Below are 22,313 nucleotides of genomic sequence, written 5' to 3' on the forward strand. Positions count from 1 at the left end.
AATTAGCCAGGCATGGTGGCACATGCCTGTAATCCCAGCTACTCAGGAGGCTGAGGCAGGAGAATCACTTGAACCCAGGAGGCGGAGGTCACAGTGGGCCAAGATTGCGTCACTGCCCTCTAGCATGAGTGACAGAGTGAGACTGTATCAAAAAAATATATATATATATTCTTTTTGCAGAGTGTCTCAGTACCAAAACAGCATTTATAAAACTCTCCACTGTGGGGATGGAAAAGACTGGTTAGTTTTAACAAAGATATGTTATACACAAAGGGAAGGATGAATTTTAATGACTTATAAATTGCATAACTGGTAGTTCGAAATATAAAACTCAGAGTAATCACATTTTCAATTAATTATATCAATTAATTATAAACCATAATTTATTTATATATGAATATTACAGAATGTCTACCCACTTGAAATATTTTTAGTGTCATTTTTTCAAGCTGAAAGCCTGAAACAAACTTAACGTTCATTATTAGATGAGATACTGTATAAAGGTGAAATATACAACAGTTCAGGTAAAAGGAAGACTTCACTTATTTCCTATATATCCTTTAGGGGTCTCTCTTAATCATGTTCCCTGCTGTGTTCCATTCATTCCAAACTTTTCACCATTTTATGTGTTCATCTAGCCCCACTATCTTCCACCTAATCATGTCCCCAGTTTTTCTCCCCTATTATTAAGTTGAATTTTCTCTTTCCCATAGGAAATAACAGGACAGTGCACATGTGTGTGTGTCTGTGTGTGTGTCTGTGTGTGTGTGTGTGACATGTGCATGCATGTGTGTGTGGTCTCTTGTCAACGGATTCCATACTAGGGCAGCAGTTCTCAATTTTGGCTGCATCTTGAAACCTTCTGAGATGTATTTACAATTTTTAAACTACTGATGCTGATTGGGTTAGTCTGTGCTATACTTGGGCACTGGGAATTTTGCACGTTCCCACACAATATTCTGATGTGCAGCCCAGGTTGAGCATCACTGTGCCAGAATGTGGAAGCTTCTTTAATTTCTTTTCCTTTCAATTCTGTATTTATGCTGCATAGTTTGGTTCTACAGCTGGATTAAAAATAAATTATTTTGATGACAGTAACTCTGAGTTGTGCCATTTTTGGAAATGTTTCACTTAGTAGTTATGGCCCTGATTTGGCTTAGATTTATGTGGTTGTCTCTGGACAAATGACATTTGGGAAGTCGGCATAAGTACTCACTCCAGTCACTCCAGCCCTGCTTCATGCCTTCCTAAAACCATAGGACAACAGGTAGAGATTTCCAAGATCTGGAAAGGGCAGCCTTAATCCTAGATTCACCATTTGCAGGTCCAGCCTGTACCTGGCCATCCTGAAGTTGGAGATAACCATTTCTATGGACAACTCCATCAGAGGCCAAAAAGCCAGGCCTGTGAAAAATAAAGTCCTTTCTGGTCACCAGCAGGAAACCAGCCAATCTCCCTCAGCTTCTGCAGATTTTTTTTCTATTTTTATTTATTATGAGCATTTCTTACATGGTCATTTTTCTGAATCTCTCCTTACAATTTCTCTGGCAGTATGAATTTTCAGGACCATCTTAGAGTTGAAATATATGAGTAAAGGCCAAGAAGGTATTTGAATTGAGTTCATTGAGGCCCATTTTGTTAGTTGGCTATAGCTGCCATAACAAAGTACCACAGAGTTGGTGGCTTAAAAAACAGAAATTTATTTATTGTCTTGCAGTTCTGGAAGCTACAAGCCTAATGCATCTGTAGGGCTGATTTCTTCAATGCATCTGTAGGGCTGATTTCTTCTGAAGGTTCTCCCTGTGGCTTGTAGATGGCATTCTTCTCCCTCTGTCTTCACACAGTCTTCCCTCTACGTATTTCTGTGTCCTAATCTCCCTTCTTACAAAGACACCAGCCACACTGGATTAAGGCCTACCCATGTGACTGCATTTTATCTCAATTACCTCTTTAAAGACCCTGTCTCCAATACAGTGGCATTGTGAGGTACTGGGGGTTAAAACTTCAGCATATGAATTTGGGGAAACACAATTCAGACCATAACAGCCATGATAAAAGAGTTTATTTCCCTCAGCTGGGATCCTTGTATGTATGAATTCATGGCCAAAATGATTGGTTTTACCTTCTCCAGCAAGTGAGCAGAGCCTGACTTTCTGGGAGATACAGATGCCTGTCATTAAAAAATTCTGTGATGAATGTAGCTGGTAATCAAATTGAACTCAAAAAAAATATAAAGGCTCTGAAAAGAAGTGCAGAACCCATTAAGTTATGCAGTGAATAAAGGGAAAATGTAAAATAATTTTCCTGATTTTGTGAAAACTATATTTCAGACAATCTGGGAGAAGTTTGAGTTAAAATTGTCCCCTTTATAAACATTCTGAGTTTGTTTTTCTTGTCAGGATACAGTTCCAATTAAGAGTTTGGAATATATGGTCATCATACAACTGTCTTAGCCGGCTTCTTTTGCTATGTTATTTATTTGGATTAGGAGACTGTACCAATCCCCTCATTTATGCAGAGGACTTCAATTTGCACTCACAGACTGCCTGCTTTAAAGTATTTTTGTGGTTCTCAGTGTAGGGGACTTTTTCAGTCACTTTCTTCAGGTAATTCACCTAATAGTTCCTTCTGGAAAATGTGGGTTTTCCAGATCTTGCCTGAGTCCATCAATCCATTAAAATTGTGGTATAATGGCAAGGACTTACCTTGAGGTTTGGGCTTGGTCAGTTTGCCACAGGGCTTGGAGATGGTGACCGTCTTCTGGCATTCGGCATTGTGCAGGGCTCGCTTCAGACTTCCAGTTCTGGTCTTCAGGGCCGTGTTCAGGTCACATTCTCCCCAGGCCTGGAACTGGTATTTGCACTCCGCTAAAGGCAGGGTAGAACCAAACAGAAATCCTTGATAGATCCTATTGTACTTCCAGGATAATAAAGGCACTCTTTTGTTTGTAACTTTTTTTATTGAAATAATTATAGATCCATGTGCAGCTATAAGAAACAATACAGAATGTATGCGTGTGTATTGAGTTCTGTTCAATTCTATCACATGTGTACATGCATGCAATCACCATCAATATACACCATTAATATACATTAATATACACCACTAATATACAGTCCCAACACAACACTGGGTCATTCTTTATAGTCATGGCCTGGCCACCTTCCTCCTTCCCCACTTCCTTAATCCCTGGCAACTCCTAATCTGTTCTCTAGCTCTATCATTTTTCTAACTGAAAAATGTTGCATAAATGGAATTCTACACTATGTAAACTTCTGAGATCGGCTTTCTTTTTTACTTAGCATAATTACCTGAAGATCCACCCAAGTCGGGTGCATCAATAGTCTGTTTCTTCCTATTGCTGAGTAGTACTCTACAGTGCCAATGTACCCTGGTTTGTTTAACCATTTATCAGTTGAAGGACATCCGAGTTGTTTCCAGCTTTGGGTTATTACAAATAAAACTCCTGCATAAATTCATGTATAGGTTTTTGTGGAAACATAAGTTTTCATTTCTCTGGGATAAATGACCAAGAAACTGCTGTGTTACATGGTAAATGCATGCTTCATTTTGTAAAAAACTGCAATACTCTTTTTCCACTGCGGCTGTACCACGTTACAATTTCCACTGGCAACATATAAGGGATCTGGTTTCCCTGCACCCTCACTAGCATTTCGTCTTGTCACTATTTTTTATTCTAGCCACTTTTATAGATGTAGAGTGATCTCTCATTATGGTTTCAATTTCTAGTTCCCTAATAAGGAAAAGATGTTGAATACATTTTCAGGAATTCATTTGTTGCCTATATATCCTCTTTGGTAAAAGGTCTGTTAATGTTTTTTCCCCACTTTCTTACTGAACTGTTAAGTTTTGTTTGTTTTGTTTTGTTGTTTTGTTTTTGTTGCTGTTGTTTTGTTGTTTACTGTTGAATTTGAGAGTTATTTAATATTTTCAATATAAGTCTTTAAGATAGACCGTTTAAACTTTTTGAAAATAGGTTTTTGAGGTACCCAGATACAGTTTAAGACCAAATGTACCTGTTCTCCATCACACTTTTATAGAACTTATCTATCTCCATTCAAATAGAAAATACCCCAAAGATTACAGAGGGAGAAAAAGATGTACGTGTATACATCCATTGTTCTTCCTCACTTGTCTATGGGCCACAGTGCATTTCCACAGAACACAGGTAGGACATTTCAGGAATCATGTCCCCAAAGACAAAAACTCTGGATCGTGGAAGAAAGAGGTTATTTGAGGGTTCAATATTGGATATAAAGTTGAAAGTGTTGACAGATCCTGTCTCAGATAGATAGATCAGGCCAGCATAAGACTGACTCTAGCCAGTGGGAGAAAGATCTATGAAAAGTGACTGTGAGCAGCCCTGCTGGACTCAATAAGTGAATCTGTGAACCTGTGTGGAGGGTGGGGAGGGATCAAATGAGAGAGAAGGCCTGAAAGTGACAGGGAGGGACATGGAGAAGAAGGGGAATAAACAAGAAAAGGGGAAAGGAGAAATCAAAGGAACTTAGAAATAGAAGAAAGGAGAGAGAAGATATATCAACGAACATTATTAGGAGGAATCAAGGATATATTTTATGTCCCTTTGGAAAGGCAGTGGTTCCCAATCAGGGATGATTTTGACCACAAGGAGACATTTGGCCATAGATATTTGGAGACATTTTTAGTTTTCACATCTGGAGTGGGTGAGGAATCCTACTGGAAACTAGTGAGTAGAAGCCGGGGATGCTGCTAAATACCCTAAAATGCACAAGACAACCTCCACAACAAAGAATTGCCTGGCCTGAAATGGGACCAGTGTCAAAGTTGAGAAACACTGGGGTTGGGAAAGATATCTGGTCACTTTGTGTCTGATAAGATAAAGTTATTTAAAATAAAAAGTACTCATCCTTAAAAAGACATTTGGTGGAAAAATTTGAGAATTATCTTAGGGTAGGAGATTAACTCAGTAGCATGAAGCTTACCTCCAAATTGCTTCTTCCAGTTGCAGGGGATCTTACATCTCTGGGTCTTCATGGTTTGCTTGCACTCGGCTCCAGTCCGAGTGCCTTCCCGCGTGCCCAGTCCACAGTCTCCACTGGTGGGCACACACACACTCCACTGCCATTCTCCACAGTCAGACTTTTTCACTTTTTTTTCTGAATGAAAGGAAGAAAACCTAATCAACATACAGAAAACTCCTTAACTTCCAGATATAACCAAGTTCATTCCTGAGAACCTTAATTGTAGGATCTGTGTGTTTTTTTAAATCTCTATCCTTATTGTCCAGTGAATAATAGAAATATGACGAATATTAACCAAAGTATTGAACCAAAGAATGATCAAGAGAAGAGAGAAAGAAAACTGAGAAAAGAGCTAAAACTAGTATTAATTTAACTCCCTCTTACTATGTGCCAGAGACTTTGCTAAGTGACTTAGTGGCATCTCCTTTTAGAAGCAAATATTTCTATAAAAGAAGAGATGATCAAAAATAGTTAAGCCTAAAAATTGAGAAAATATTCTATTAGAAATGACAGTTGTCAGCCGGGCCCAGTGGCTCATGCCTGTAATCCCAGCACTTTGGGAGGTTGAGGCAGGCAGATCACAAGGTCAAGAGATCGAGACCATCCTGGCTAACATAGTGAAACCCCAACTCTACTAAAAATACAAAAATAAGCTGGGCGTGGTGGTGCATGCCTGTAGCCCCAGCTACTTTGGAAGCTGAGGCAAGAGAATTGCGGGAGATGGAGGATACAGTGAGTTGAGATTGCACCACTGCACTCCAGCCTGGTGGCAGAGCAAGACTCCATCTCAAAAAAAAAAAAAAGAAAGAAATAACAGTTGTCAAATGAGCCATTTCAGTGCAAGTTATTGTTCCTTTCTCTGTCTTGTAGAAGGAATGACATCATACATATATGGTGGATCACAGATTTAAACAGACTGTCAGTTCCACAGCCTACTTATGACTTTGAGAGTGGCGTAGAGAAGGTGCTTTAGCTTCTCTGTGCCTCAGTTTCCTCCTCTGTAAATCTGAAATTAAGGAGAAAAACAAGTTGCAGTGCATTTTTTTTTTTTGAGGTAGAGAGGTAACATAATAAAGCACCTGATTGCTGGTCAATGTTCTATACATAGTAGCTGCTAATTTGATCATTATATTAATGACCATCATCGTCATGCAATCCAGGACTTGCAATGGGAGACAGGATATTTCTTAGGTTCCTCTAAATAATTATTTTTAAAAAGGGAAGATTGAAGGAATACAGGAATAGGAAGGGAGAGAGGCAGAGTAGAAGAGATGAAGGAAAAGCAGGTAATTAGGCTAGATGGACATTAATCAATGAAGCATCTTGCCTTCAGAACCCTACTGCTTACCTGGTTTCTCTTTCTTCCCTGCTTCAGCAGTATCCACAGCTGCCAGTATGAAAATGAATGCCAAGAAGGCAGCTGCAAATTTTTGACGCTGCTGCTGGTACTGTTGAGCCTGCATTCTAGGAATAAACAGAGAAAGAGAAGAAGGTGGCATTAACCTAAGTCAGAGAGGAAGACTCATTGAACCCCTTGATGAAAGGCTCCACTTTCCATTTCTGGAATGTTAGATTTCAGGAAGATTCATATCAATTATCTTGGGTAGAATTTCATCTATTCTCACCAACAGCCATTGAAATAAGTGCTCTTCTGCAATCAATCACGTATTCACTGACAAAATGCAACAGTTCTTCACATAAGACTTCACAACCATTTGCTAAGTATGACTCAGAAATTATGGAAGCAAAAGAACTTTGAAGGCATGCATTTGAACACAGTTCTACAGCCTTGCTGATAGCATCACTTGGTAATATCGACAACTATAGCCATCTTCAAAATTTCTGACAATCTTAGAAACAACCACAGCAAAGGCATCACAGTACACAAGACCAATCTGAGTAGACATGATGAATGAATTACCTATACAAATATATGTTTACTGATTCTATTTAGATGCATACAAAACAACCAATATCTCTGACCTTTTTAAAATCATTGTCATAATCATCACTATCATTTTATCACTATTCCATTACTTATTGATCTACCAAAGAGTGAATCCCAGAAGTAGAGCTAGCACACCTGTGACACATATCAAACACACTTATAAACTCACACGTGCTAAAAATCCTCAAATGTTAAGATATGGTAAAGTCTTCACACTCACTCATAATAGGAAATGCTCACATTTGATGTGAATCAGAAATCCCAAGATATCATTGGAAAGACTCTCCTAGAACTTGAAGCCACCTGTGACAGCCTAGTGTCAATATGGTTACTTGGCCAAAACACCCTTGAGAAGGTCTAGTCCAACCTCCAGGACAACCCACTTCCCAATGGCTATACCAAACTATGGCTGCAGCAACTTGCCTGGCAGTTATTGAGCTCCATTTGCTGTGTTAGTGGTGTTTTACACTTTATGTAAAAATGGTAGTAATGACCTATGGTCACAGGCTGATAAATTTTTTTCCAGAAGTAGTAATAGATTAGTTTACGTGTTTTAACATTCTCTTTAGTGTGAACAATAAAACATTTCATGTATATAAGGGATTGAGGTTATTCTGTTCTCTAATTTATTTTTCTCATTCAAAAATATCTATGAGGTGATATCCTTGCCAGTGAATTTTCCTACTTTTCTGTGGCATTGGATATGCTGCCTCTTATTAGTGTTATTTTTATTTATTTATTTATTTATTTATTTATTTATAATTTTACTTTAAGTTCTGGGATACATGTGCAGAACATGCAGGTTTGTTACATAGGTATACATGTGCCATGGTGGTTGGCTGCACCTACTGACCGGTCTTCTAAGTTCCCTCCCCTCACCCCCCACCCCTAAACAGGTCCTGGAATGTGTTGTTCCCCTCCCTGTGTCCGTGTCTTCTCAATATTCAACTCCCAGTTATGAGTGAGAACATGCAGTGTTTGGTTTCCTGTTCCTGTATTAGTTTGCTGTGGACGATGGCTTCCAGCTTCACCCATGTCTCTGCAAAGGACATGATCTCATTCCTTGTTATCGTCACCTAGTATTCCACGGTACATATGTACCAAATTTTCTTTATCCAGTCTATCATTGATGGGCATTTAGGTTGGTTCAATGACTTTGCTATTGTAAATAGTGCTGCAATAAACATACGTGTGCATGTGTCTTTATAGTAAAATAATTTATATTCCTTTGGGTATATACTCAGTAATGGGATGGCTGGATCAAATGGTATTTCTGGTTCTAGATCCTTGAGGAATCACCATACTGTCTTCCACAATGGTTGAACTTAAATTCTGTAATTTCCAGAATTTACAAGGAACTTAAACAAATTTATTTTTAAAAAACATCAAAAAGTGGGCAACGGATATGAACAGATACTTGTCAAAAGAAGAAATTTATGCAGCAAACAAGCATGAAAAAGAGCTCAACATCACTGATCATTAGAGAAATGCAAATCAAAACCACAATGAGATTCCATCTCATGCCAATCAGAATGGCAATTATTAAAAAGTCAAGAAATAATAGATGCTGGCAAGACTGTGGAGAAATAAGAGCACTTTTACACTGTTGGTGGGAATGTAAATTAGTGTTGTTTTTTAAAACTGATGACTTTGAATTCCAGCATATTGATGAAGCATACTTCACTTATCAATTAAAATTAATATTTTGAACCTTTAGTTTTTTCCCTGAATCACAAGCCTAGATTAGCTACTCACCATCTCCAGCACTTTCTACAATATAAGATAAGGTGCTTTGGTCTTCCTCCTGAGGCTAAATTCTTATTATATTAGATTGGTGCAAAAGTAATCATGGTTTTCACCCTTAAAGCAATGGTAAAAACCACAGTTACTTTTGCACCAACCTAATTCCTCATGAATGGTCATGCAGAAAATTTCTACTGATTCTGAGGCTTTTCCTCTGCTTTTAATTGGGTGTGAATGATAAAAGAAGCCAATCTAGACTCACCAGTTTGCAAGTCTTTTCAGAGTTCTTTGAGTTGGGCACTGGCACATCAGTACAGCTATATCTTTTCATAATGTATTCAAATGTATTTAAAATTATTAGGTGTAAAGTAAACCAAAGTGGAAGTCTTTGAGCTTTCCCCAGAGGCTGCCTGAGAGCCTACTTTCTGCCACTTTGGCAGAAACTTTTCATTTCAATTTTTTAAAAGATCAAATCAACTTTTTGGTTCAGAACTTTTGAATTACAATATATTTCTTTCCAAGTTAAAATTTACCTGCATTTTCAACAATTACTTACAAATATCAGAAGTATTTAGGTTATTATGAATTAGATTACTGTGAGAATTTGGAAATTCCCATGGAGCATGCAGAACTCTTGGGAGAACTTGCTGCCCGAGCCATGGGATGCTCCTCCATAGTCCTATGATACCTACAAGCAGGAAGAGCGGCCAGAAGCACCTCAGAGCCCACTGGAGAAATATGATAACTTGACAGAAATACAAAGACTCTACCTTCCATAAATAATACAATAACACACATATACACGCACATGCACACACAGAGTTATTCATGGCAAGGTGCTATCACTGGCAAGTTTTAACCTCATCATTTCTAGTTTTATATTGTTAAACTCTTGTTTTCATCATTATTTTCAAAAAGATTTCTCTTAATCCAGCTCTATTCACTGATTTCAAGGGAAAAAAACACACAGGTCAGAATTTCCAAATCAAATAAATTTTTTAGTATAGAATAGTCTACTAAACAAGTCATTATAACTGAAATATGAGCTGACTGGAAAGAAGGAAAGATAAGTACTGGATGGGAGTTGGAGAGATGGTAGAACGGAAATACACTCTATCTGCCTCTGATGTTAATTTAGAATAATTAAGAATATTAAGAATTGAGTAAATGGTAGATTTCAGCACTTAAATCTATGGAAAAAATGCACACAAGTCCCTGTGTACAGTGGGTCACCTGCGTACAATACGTGTTCACCAACAGCTTTGAATTGGAGAACATTGTTCTTAACCTCTTCTCCTCTTCCTTCTATTTTGCCCATCATTCTACTTAAGCCTATATTTTGAGAGCTCAGATTTTTCTGGGTAGATAAATCAATAAAGGTTATTTAAAAAGAAGAGAGTAAGGAGGTTTAAAAATGCAATGATTAAATTTATCCAAAAATTCAAGTATGCCCAAAACAATACCCAACTAGCCTGCTGGTGCCTTGCTGTTGTAGTAAATACTTGAGTAATTAACATATGGGTAGATACAGTTCCCCTTGCTTGTGATATTTGCACAGTTGATTATTTATTTGTCCTTAGCACCAAATGAGGGCAAAAGCTCTTCCTGTATGAAGTTTAACCCTACCTGTTCTCCAACAGAGTGAGTGCCAAATGAGAGCAGAGGCAAAAACATTGATTCTAAGGAAGTGATCAGGATCGTGTCATATTTTTTTAATCTGAGGAAAATAAAATAGTGCAAGAATAAAGCCTTACTAAATTGACTCCATTCTTTTGAAAAATTTACTTATTTCTCACCCCCTTTTTTCTATTGCCATCATTCTTGTACTTGCCCTAATAGACTTAATTGCATATTAACAATTAAGTTGAAGACTACCATATTTGGGTGCTGGTGCCTGGAAATTATTGTTAAGTTATCTCAATGAAATCTGAAACTCAATGATTAAAGGACATTAAAGAAACCAACTTTAAGGGAATGTGTTTATCTATTAAATCTCGATCTCTTTTCTGGATAAATAGCTGATTAGGAAAAGAGAGCTCCCCTTTTCCTTAGTATTTTAATGAGATCTAGAATTTTCAAATGATAATATCTAAAGTAAATACAGGGAAATGATGCTGGAAACTGTACGTTAGCAATTGTTTGGGGGATTAATACAGGATCTGGAGGGAAAAGTTTTGGCCCAAACTTCAGCTATACCACATACTTTTTGAGAGTGTCCTTGAACAAATAATCAAATCACAACGGATTGAACTGTTTTGACATCTGCAAAATGGGGGTGGTTGTAACAATTACTTGAGAGACTTGTCATGAAGATTACAAGATATAGACATAGAGATAACCAGAATATTAACAAATATAGTATTAGTTGCTGAATAAAATTAGTGTACCCCTTTACTCTTATTACTTACTACAAAGAAGTGCTTTTTTATTAAAAAAAAAAAATAAGCATTACACTTTGTTTTATCTAGTATTATCCAAAAGCAAAACAAAACAAACAAAAAGGGACAGAGAGAGACATTATTTAATTGAGACCAACTAAAGTTGTGTTCAGCCTTATCGGGGCACAAATTAAATCTGCCTTTGCTCCTTGGAAGCTTAATAAGAACTCAAGGACCTTCATCCCCAGTATTCCTTTTGCGTTCGCTGAAGTCAAGAGGTCCAACGTTGCAATGTTGATAATTAGGAAATATGTAAATGCAACTTAACTTATATGAAATGAGAAAAAGCATCTCACTTTGCAACTACATATTATACCCTTCATGTGATAAAACTATTACACCTCCCACTTTTTATTTAAAGTACATAAGATTTTAAAATAGCTACTACTCATTATACTTTTTGCTAGTGAAAAATATCACCAAAACATGGCATTAAACAGAGGAATGAATAGCCATAATAAAAGATTGTCTCTGTCCTTTGTCAATACCTGGGGATATGTAATTTACCAAAGTGCTAGAAACAATCAGTTTTGAGACAGTAAATGACAGTAAATGATTTATGACAGGAAATGATTTATGATGCTTCTGCATTATTTGTTTTGCATTGCTAGATCATTCTAGATATTGTGTGATTCAGTTGTGTAAACTCTCATGAAATAGTAATTTTCTGACCTCTTTATTGTAAAACAAAACACAAGTTATAGAAAAACTACATAAACCCACTAAAGAGCTTAGCAAATTATTATGATTTTTCCAGTCATGTGAGAAGGCTTTACATGTTCCCCATCCCAATGACAGTCCCATTCCTCCAAAAGTAACTCATATAGTAATTATTTATTTGTATTATTTGAAGGTTTTATTCAAGGGTGCTTCCCTAGATTTGTCTAATTTTATTTTATTTTATTTTATTTTTAAACTAATACATCTTTCAATTTGCTTTTACTATACAGGATTATCCTCCATCACTTTCTTTGTCTTGCTTTTTACTTTTACAAAACCCAGGCCATTTAATCATTAGTATCCCATAGTCAAGATTTTGATGATTGCAAATTCATGGTGCAATTCAATATTCCTCTGTTCAGCTGCAAATTGGCAGCTGGAGGCAGAGGTTTAATCAGACTCAGGTGCTATCCCTTTGGTAAGAATGTAAATAATATTGCGTTCTTTCCCCATGAGCTACAAAATATTTGGGTTTTGCTCTTTTGTGATGTTAACAGCCATTGGTACTTAGTGAGTACGGATGGGGGTTGCAAAATGTTGGTATTTCTCATTCTAGTCTTTCATTTTCATACAATACTTGACATAATTCCGTAAAGAAATGTTTTCCTTCATCTAATATTTTGTTAAGCTGTTTAAAGTTCATAAAGATATATAGGATAAATGCTTGATTCTTTCCTTTTATTTATCTAGGTTTCAAGATTATGAATTTGCTCTCTACTATTATTAAAATATGGCCAATCACTTTTTCTTTTTTAATGTTATTATAAATTCATGCATTTATTCATATTTGATAGGTTTTAAGCCATCACATTCTTTTTATCTTTATTGAAGCTCTAATTGTCCCATCTTTGGCCTGTGTAAGCTTCACTAAATTAAGTTGTCTTATGAATTATTTTAACACTAGCCTTATAATCTTTTATAAGTTCCATGCTTTCTGGTATATCAAGATTTTCCAGGTTTATCCTTCAAGAATCTTTGTTCATTTTGATTATAATAAATGATATTTTAAGACCAAAATCTGGGCACTAATGATGCTCAGCTTTGATGAGTTCATCTTTATTTCCAGGCCATTTTCTGTGAGCAGAGTGAGAAAAGGACAAAGGAAATGATAGAACTAAACATAAAATTAATTATTTATCTTACATTACATAAACATTAGTGTTATGATAATAATATCAATACTGAACCTACCAATTATGAATTTTAAAAGCAGTTAAAATGATTTTACATAGGTGATCTCCTTTTGGCTCTCGTTTTTATGGTTGCTTGGCATCTATGTAATCAGACATTTTAGTCATTACATACTTACAGGAGCCAAGGGAAAATTTCCCCTTTGCCTTGCAAAAGTTACCTAAAAATCACTGAGAAAAGGTAAATAAATAGGAGAAATGGCGTATCAATTTACTTGATCATATTTTTATGTGACATGGGAGCATTCAGAACAAAGACCGAAAGATTCAGGAGAAAAACTATCTATTTTTATGCCTAGGTTCAACAAAATATGGACAGCTTTGTAGAAGTATGATTAGGCAAAAGGTGTAATCTAGCGCTAACAACAGGCTGAATGAGGAAACCCAGCAAGGCCTCCCTGTTTAGAGTCTTCTTGTTCTCTCTCTGTGTACCTTTGCTTTCTCTGCAAGTCGGGCAGGGCCCTCTCTGGAATGGAGATCTTATGATTTATACTCAAACAAAGTAGGTCAGATAATTTATTTATGGCCAGTTTTTACACAGAAAGGTGTAGGGAAGTTAGAGTAATATCTTTAGGTTCCATGGCTGGTTTTGGGGAAAAAGAGTTCTAGCTTCTATGACATGCCTCGGGGAAGAGTTTCCATGACTATTCAGAATCTATTTTACTTTCCCTTATAAATATAGTATTATTTTAGCTGAGATGCCCAAAGGATTTTTTTCTTTCAAGTACAAAAATTTTCCTGAAAAATAACTAGGTGTTTTTCATTTTGGTTAAATATTTTCAGACAGTGATGGAATCTTTGCTTTGCCTATTTTCAATATTTGTCATTTTATCTCAAATCCTTTTTATATTTTTTATTTAAAAGCAATTGCTTTTTTATCTTCAATTTATCTTAAGCTATTACTTGTGTGTATTCAATATTGTGTTCCTTCTAGTTTAGTCTTCATTTCTAAAATAGATTTCTTATAATTCTTATTCTTTCCTAGTTTTGTCACCTCATTGCTGAGTTTTTCTAATTATGATTTGTGATGCTCTTTTACATTTTCTATCGTTTTCTTAGTGTTTTCTATCTCACTTTGAAACAGTAGGTTACAAAGAATTTTGTTGTTCTGTTTCTTGAGCATATTCAGAAATTTTTGGATTGCCCATATAAATAATGGTCTTCCCCTTTTTCTGTTCATTCTCTCCTTTTAAGTTACTTTATGTGAGATTTGACCTCAATACATTTCTCTTGTTCATATTTATGTTCACATAGCTTTTCTAATTTCACTAAATCTGTTCTGTTCTTTCATATAATGGTGAAAATATGGTATCTATCTTTCTGAGATTTTCAGGTTCTGTTCTCTTCTTGTTTTTATCATCTTTCTCTTTCTCTTTTGTTTCTGTTGTTGCTCTCTTGATCAATTTTGATTTTGTTCACAGCAGTTTATCCTTACAGTGGGTTCCTGTCCCAGAAGGGAGTCCTTGTGGGTCAGCTTTTATTCTCACATTGGCTCACCATGATCTGCAGTGCACTTGTGTGGGCTGTTTTGGGTTCTCCCCCTGTCAGATCTGTCTGATGTTTTGTTGCTTCTCCCTGTCTTGTTTTGTTCAAACACCAAATAGCGTGCAAGTCTTGTGGTTACCAGTGGTGTGCTCCTATCCACTTTTGTTTTCATGTTTGTCAGAGAAAAATTATACTCATTTTTGCTTTAAATCTTGACCATGGGTTTTGATCTTGCTATTTGTCAAGCTGCTACATCTTTTTTTTTTTTTTTTAGACAGAGTCTCGCTCTGTCACCAGGCTGGAGTGCAGTGGCACGACCTCTGCTCACTGCAACCTCTGCCTCCCGGGTTCTCCTGCCTCAGCCTCCCAAGTAGCTGGGATTACAAGCATGCACCACCATGCCCAGCTAATTTTTGTATTCTTAGTAGAGACAGGGTTTCACCATGTTGGCCAGGGTAGGTCTCAATCTCCTGACCTCGTGATCCGCCTGCCTCTGCCTCCCAAAGTGCTAGGATTACAGGCGTGAGCCACTGTGCCCAGCCTGCTCCATCTATTTTTATGTGAAGATTCAGGAAGTTTCCAAAACTATCTTGACACCTCTTTCCACTCCAAATTAACACATTATTTCATTAAATATTTTGAGGGCACCTACCCTATGCCAACTACTGGGTGGTATTCTCAAGACACAACAGTGACAAGTGATAAAACAAATGTTTTGGCTTGTTCTCATGAAGCTTGAACTCTAATAAAGCATCAGTGACAAGTAAATAGCCAATTATAATTCACTGTCCTCTCATAAGAAGTACAGAATGTCATGAAGTATAAAGGAAGGGCAATTATTTTGCATTTCCTTTTTTTGATTGTCAATTAATTTCAAGACAGGGATTCAGTTAAGGCCAAGGATTTAATTTCCCTGAAGTTCCCTATAAAGTGAACAAAAACACTTATAGGTAGAAGTTCTTTTATAAGGTATTAGCTATTAATAAATGTCCTGATTATTTTAGTCTTACAGTCAAATGCTTGTCTTTTCTTACTCACCAGAAATAATTTTAGTTTAAGAAGTTACAGTATTCATTTAGTTAACAAATTTATTTATAGTACTTACCATATTCAAGGATCTGTTTTAAGTACTTTACAAATATTGACTCATGGTAATATTAAGTGATATTTGGATCATTACAAATAGTGTATACATTTACTAAATTATTCAAAAACTTTGTATTTGTAAGAGTTGCATCCTTTGTGGCATACATTATTCTAGGCAATAAAAATAAGGAGTTGAACAACACAGACAAGATTCCTGACCACACAATGCTTATATTTAGTGGGCAAGTGAGAAAATAACATGTAAACAAATAGAGGAGTAAAGAGATTCATAAACAAGGTAATTTCTGATTATGGTAAATTTGTTAAAAGAAAATTAAAATGATATCATAAAGAGTGACCCAAGGAGGACTATTTAGGTAGGGGGTTATGGATGGCTTCATACCTACAGAAAGAGCAAGTGAGGTATGGTAACTCTACTGAAAATATTTTGCATCATGGACTCCAAATTATCACTTTTCCTTCCTCATTATTCTCTTCTGAGACTAGAAGGCCCCCGGGCTTTTAACATTCTTCTAGAAGTCAGTAATTAGCCATCCATTTCTCCTAATCAACGTTGTTCTCCCCAGTCTACTGCAGGCTCTGCATCCACATAATCTTCCTAGCTTTGACCAACATCAAACAATTTATCACTCTTTTTGGCTCACTAGTAGGCAATCTGATCAAACGTGAAATTGTACCAATTCATAATCTGTATTAATATCCAATGTCATATAATTTCAGAATTAAAAACAAATCATAGTTTTAAGAAATGTTTACCAAGAAAAATAATGACCCTTTTAAAATTTAAACATGGTATCACAAAGTGTTCTTTTCCCATGTGTTCTGACTTGGTAATATAGTAGAAAATCCATTTTGACTAAAAGCATGGAGCCTTATCACCTCTGCTCCCCATTAATCTTTACAAGGATGAGCAGGTTTCATGAAAACTGTCTTCTACTTCAAATTCATCACTAATTACTCAGAAGCACACAGGCGTAAGAAACAAACAAATAAAGCAACCATAACAAGTATTCAAAGGAAACGTACTGGGTTTTCTCTTTATAATATAACTGTGATAGTAAAGGTATGTTTGTTCAACTATTCTGGGGAACCAAATGGGTTCAAAGAGGACTCGGCTGTTTGTATTATTCCTTTACCGCTTTGATTTATTATAATTGAAAAGAGCTGGAGACTGACTTTGAGAATCATAGAATTGCTTAGCTTCCTCCTACTCCTTTTCATGTCTATCTGCTGCAATGTGGTATAGGGGAGCAAATAAGAGTTTTAGACCAAGTCTGAGCTGAGTGAGAATCCCCTCTCCGGCTAGGGAATGTGAAGCAATACATTTAATTTCTCTGAAACTTATTTTTCTTAGCAATAGACCTGGGTATAATATCTTCCCCACAAAGTTCTGGGATTAGAGATTACATATGAAAATTAAGCAGCACAGTTCCTGGCACACCGCAGACCCATAATATCTTTTCTCAGTAAGCTTTTCTAACTTCAATTGCAGCCCCCTTGCCCCTTCTTCTTTAATTTTACAAAGTCAATAAACGGACACAGTGGGTATAATTTCCGTATACCAGCATGCAAAACACTGAATGTTCCTTGGGTAAAGATAGCAATCCAATTCTTCCTTTTACCAGATTATTGTACTATCTTCCTAATTCATCTTCCTGTTGTCTTTCTTACTTCCTTCTAAACCACTAAAAGCTTTCCTTCCTGGAGGCACCTTTCAGTCTGTCTTTCCCTCTCCTGCACCCAATCTATGTATCTTTAGCCAGAAATAAGTACTTATAATTATTTAAAGCCGGAAATGTTTTAATCATCTGATCTTTTGCTCATGCTATCCTATGTGATTAGAAGTTCTTTCCCAATCCCCTTTCCTGGCAAATCCTTATCACTGTTCAAGGTTTAGCTCAAGGCTTTCACCCTCAACAAAGCCTTTGCCAAAATAATAGTATCTCTATCTCTGGAATACATTGTGCCACATCCATTCCACGGACCCTCCTCACTCACAACCCTGCATGTGCACGTGGCATATTATTGATTCCATAAAATGTGGCATATAAAACTGAAAAGGAAATGACATGAGCCATCGAGACCATTATATTTAGTAACTAACATGTCTTTAAACCTCTTCAATTTCTCTTCTTTGATTACCAATGCTAGCAATTGACTTTCTTTTAAGGAGTTATTTCTCTCTTAAAAAAACTACACTAAAAATAAAGTCCCACATTATAATTGTAATACATAAAGGAAGTAGAGAATAACAAAGCTGTCCTGAAAGGTAGATACTGAAAGTTCACTATAGTTCCTTACTAGCTGATTGATTAGTTCACATACACTAGCCAATAAGTAAAAACCACCAGCAACACAACTCATGGACGTTTGAGGTCCTATTAGAATAACTGATATTTAGAATACTGTCTACTGATGAAGTTCTGTCAAAAGCCTTTGGATAATAATGTAATTTTCTGTGCATGCACGTGTGATTGTGATTGTGTTTGTGTATGTGTATATATAATAGTGTGTGTGTGTATACACAAACACTTATATTCATCTTCCTTCAGTAATCAATACATCCTTTAAGGGAGAGAACAGTATCTCTCTGTTATTCATTTGTAAGGTTTAGAACAGTGTTGACACATAGATTTCATTTATAGATTTGTTAAATAAATGAATAAAATAAAGAAGAAAAATGGCCTTGGTAGTCAATATAATAACTGACTATGGTATCTAAAATAACACCCACCTACACATCTCTGTTCCCTCACGGGCTTTACTTTTCCCTTAGCATGAATTAATGTTGGATGTTGTATTAGTCTGTTTTCACACTACTATAAAGAACTGCCTGAGACTGGGTAATTTATAAAGGAAAAAGGTCGAACTCACTCACAGCTCAGCATGGCTGGGGACGCCGCAGGAAAGTTACCAACATGGCGGAAGTCGAAGGGACAAGGCGGCAGGAAGGAGAATGAATGCAGGAGGAACTACCAAATACTAAGGAAACCATTGGATTTCATGAAAACTCACGTAGAAGGATCACGAAAGCAAACGTGTGGAGGTGGCATTTATAAAATTTTCAGTGACAAATGTGTAGAGTCTAGAGCACACAGTAGCAAAAAACAGTGGATGCACCTCAAAAGAAGACGCTGGAAATGAGTTAATCCTGGGAGCTGTGATGGGAAAGGAATAGAGACAGAGTCATTAAGTAGTCCGGAGAAGAGACAAGGAAAGACCACGGAGAAAGGAAAAGGCTGTGAGTTGTACGAACATGACTAAAATCCTAAGTTACCAAGGGGTCAGCCGCCATATTCAAGAGTTCCTCAAGATAGCCTTTGCATAGTTCTGTGGTTATTGTCCTGGTTTGTATTTATTTTTTATCAGTTTTGTGGGTGTTTTAGGTACTTCAGTTCACTTTTGCTTATTTGTTTATTACAAAAGTACTATAATTAGGAGTCCAGAATAAGCACTAAGCCCTCAAAAATTCAGAAATGCACACACACACACAAATAGCCTCTTATTTTCATTAGGAGACAGAGCACTGGTGCTTCCACAAGAAAGCAACAAAGGCCGCAGTAAGGCATTAAGAGGAGCCTGAGAAGGTGCCCTGACCTCCCCGCCACACCCAATAGTGCCCCCTCCTTACCCTAGCTGTGCCTAGAGCAGCACCTCCTTCATTACTCACTGACTTCCTTGTAAAATTCCATTTGTCAAAAAAATGAAAATACATTTATTTATTTATTTATTTATTTAATTTATTTCTCTGAAGCGAAGTCTTGCTTTGTCGCCTAGGCTGGAGTGCAGTAGCACCATCTCAGCTCACTGCAAGGTCCGCCTCTGGGTTCACGACATTCTCCTGACAGCCTCCAGGGTAGCTGGGACTACAGGCGCCCGCAACCACGCCTGGCTAATTTTTTTTTGTATTTTTAGTAGAGATGAGATTTCACCATGTTGACCAGGATGGTCTCAGTCTCCTGACCTCGTGATCCTCCCACCTTGGCCTCCCAAAGTACTGGGATTACAGGCGTGAGCCACCGCGCCCAGCTAAGGAAAACACATTTAAAAGCCACTGGTCTACCCAATGTCAAGGTCTATCTAGTTAAGAGATACAATAGTGACACAGAACAATGTTTTTTTTTTATGTACTTTAAGTTCTGGGGTACATGTGCAGAACATGCAGTTTTGTTACATAGGTATACATGTGCCATGGTGCTTTGCTGCACCCATCAACCCGTCATCTAGATTAGGTATTTCTCCTAATGTTGTCCCTCCCCTAGGCCCCCACCCCCCGACAGGCCCTGGTGTGTGATGTTCCCCTCCCTGTGTCCATGTGTTCTGATCAGAACAGTATTTTCTTCAAAGATAGAATAGGAAAAATGCCTCGCAGATGGTGATGTAAATATGAAATCTATTATTAGTATGAAAGATGCCTTGCTCACATTAGGTACTCAAAAATATTTGTGAAATTATATTTAAAAATAGAAATTTTATAGTTAACTATTATTCTATACTTTCTAAAGTCTGAAATGATTTCATCTTGTCATCAAAGATCAAACACATAGCCTAACAAGTATGATTATAATCATGAAGAATTTATGACAGAACATCATAAGGCATTAGAGGCCTATTTTAATATGGTGGAAAGAGAAAAGGTTTTGAAGTCAGAATTTTTCACACTGGCTTCATGACTTATATGTAGGCAAAGTAGTTGATTTCTTTTGCTGTCAGTATCCTCATCTATGGAAATGCAGAGTTTTAATATGCACGCTTATAATTTGTTTGAAGAGTACAGTGAGATAACATATAAAATGCCTAGCATCCTGTGGGACATACATTCGGTTATCCATCAGTGGTAGCCTTTGTGGTTCTTTGAGGAAGAGAGGGGAGGTGAAGAAATGTATAGTTCCCCCAAAAAATGTCAGAGGCAGCTTCTCACAGAAGGTGATAATGCAGCCTTTTAAGATGGTTTAGACTTTGATACGTAAATCTAGAATGGAAAGCATTCCCAGTGGAAGAAATAGAACAAGCCAAAGTTTCAGGTGAGAAATCAAGAGAACAATGCAAAGTATATAGGTCAGTTTAGTAATAAGAGAAGAAAGTATAGTACAGATGAGCTGAAGCCCTGGAATTATCATTAGTATCAGCAACTATTTCGTAGACCACCTACTATATGCAAGATAATATCCCAAGTTATGAGGGAGATACAGATGGGAATTACATATGATATTAGAAACCCTACAAGATTACAGGCTCATTAAGAGGGTTGAGACAATAAGATTATATACCACGTCTTTGTGCAAGATATAAAAATGCTGTAACTAAAAGCAAAGTGTTTATGATAATATTCTTGCCAAAATCTCTTGTGGGAAATTAAAAGGACACTTCTCAACTTTTGGCAGTAAATCTTTAAAAAAAAATTGTCTGTATTGGCAAACTGAATTGGGTTCTGAAGGCAAGACTCTCTAGTATTGGCAAGTTGCAAATAAATGCCCCACGTTGACTAAAAGTACAAATCCATAATCATTCAGCCTAACTCAGTAAGAAACCACATTTAAAAATGTATAGATCTTAGTTTCAAATTAAAAGGTATTTCTGTCATGATTCCACCACGTTTTCGTACACTTCTGAAACAACTCAGTATAGCTTTATTAGCTACTGACTTCAGATGGCATTTCTAATAACTGGTGGCTTTATTTGTTCAGATGAAGTGACTCAATTAAAAACATAATTAACAAAACAGCATGCAGATTTTCAAATTCACTGCCATACAGCTAAGCAAATGAAGAGTGTCCCACATTATTGTGTATTTGGGAGGAAGTAACAAATAGCTATTGCATGGCTGCTCTTGGTTATATGTGTGAGGCAGAAATGTCTCAGGTCAGCATCAAGCCCCAACTCAGAGAAAAACCTCTCCTTCAAAGATCAAACACCTAATGAAAGTGCCCATCTGGGAAGTGAGAATTTTGAAGATGAATCTAAATTTGTTAATTGATCTGTTACAGACTATTAAATTTGTGCCAGAAAAGGAATCGATTATTGCAAGACAAGTCCCTGGATGACCCTAGAGACCCAGATCTTCCTCTTTTCTCTAATGTAGTTCAAGAGCAACTGCAGAATGTGCTGAGAATGCAGCATCCTGAGATAAAGAGAAACTATTAGAACAGTCCAGGCTCTGTTCCCATCCCTCTTAGAAAAGGATATGCTGCAATGCTTTAGCTCGGAAATTCCAGTTACCCCTGGATATAAAACCGGGGTGAAATGGGTTTTGAGGGACCCTCGGCCGCAGTGTGATATGGGGCACATATACATAAGACTTCAACTACCTTGGGCAGTTTTCATGAGGTTGGGGGCCTGGCTTGCCATTGATTCCAGGCATCTATTGTCCCTTGCTGCCTATCTGTGAGTAATATAGTTGCTTTGCTTCACTTGTGTGAGTGTTTTGTTTCACCAGACTCATGCAAGTTGACTGATACTGGTGCATGGTATTGCTGAAGTGTTTAGAGTCCTCTTCTCAGATGTATACCAGTGCACAGTGAACTTGCTTCACAATTATTGCTTTTAACAGAAAAAAAAAATCACAGAAAATATTTACTCAGTAAAGTTTGATTGTGTCTGAAAAGCTGTACCAGTTTTCTCAATTTGATACCTAGAAATATCAGAGCCTTAATGAAAT

General features: G+C 36.9%; 1 protein-coding gene across 4 annotated transcripts in view; it reads right to left on the reverse strand.

Annotated features, from left to right (window-relative positions):
* The window catches only part of PTN (pleiotrophin), a 108,666-nt gene that overhangs the window by 20,636 nt on the left and 65,717 nt on the right, over window positions 1-22,313 (reverse strand). For all 4 annotated transcript variants that reach the window (XM_005550876.4, XM_005550875.4, XM_045388325.2 and 1 more), the window contains 3 exons: window positions 6,373-6,488; window positions 4,986-5,159; window positions 2,706-2,867 (listed from right to left, as the gene is read on the reverse strand). In XM_005550876.4, coding sequence (XP_005550933.1) covers window positions 2,706-2,867; window positions 4,986-5,159; window positions 6,373-6,487 — 451 coding nt within the window. In that variant the 5' untranslated portion in view covers window position 6,488. The remainder of the gene's footprint in view (window positions 1-2,705; window positions 2,868-4,985; window positions 5,160-6,372; window positions 6,489-22,313) is intronic.

The sequence above is a fragment of the Macaca fascicularis genome, chromosome 3 (assembly GCF_037993035.2).
Source record: "Macaca fascicularis isolate 582-1 chromosome 3, T2T-MFA8v1.1".
Lineage (NCBI taxonomy): Eukaryota > Metazoa > Chordata > Mammalia > Primates > Cercopithecidae > Macaca > Macaca fascicularis.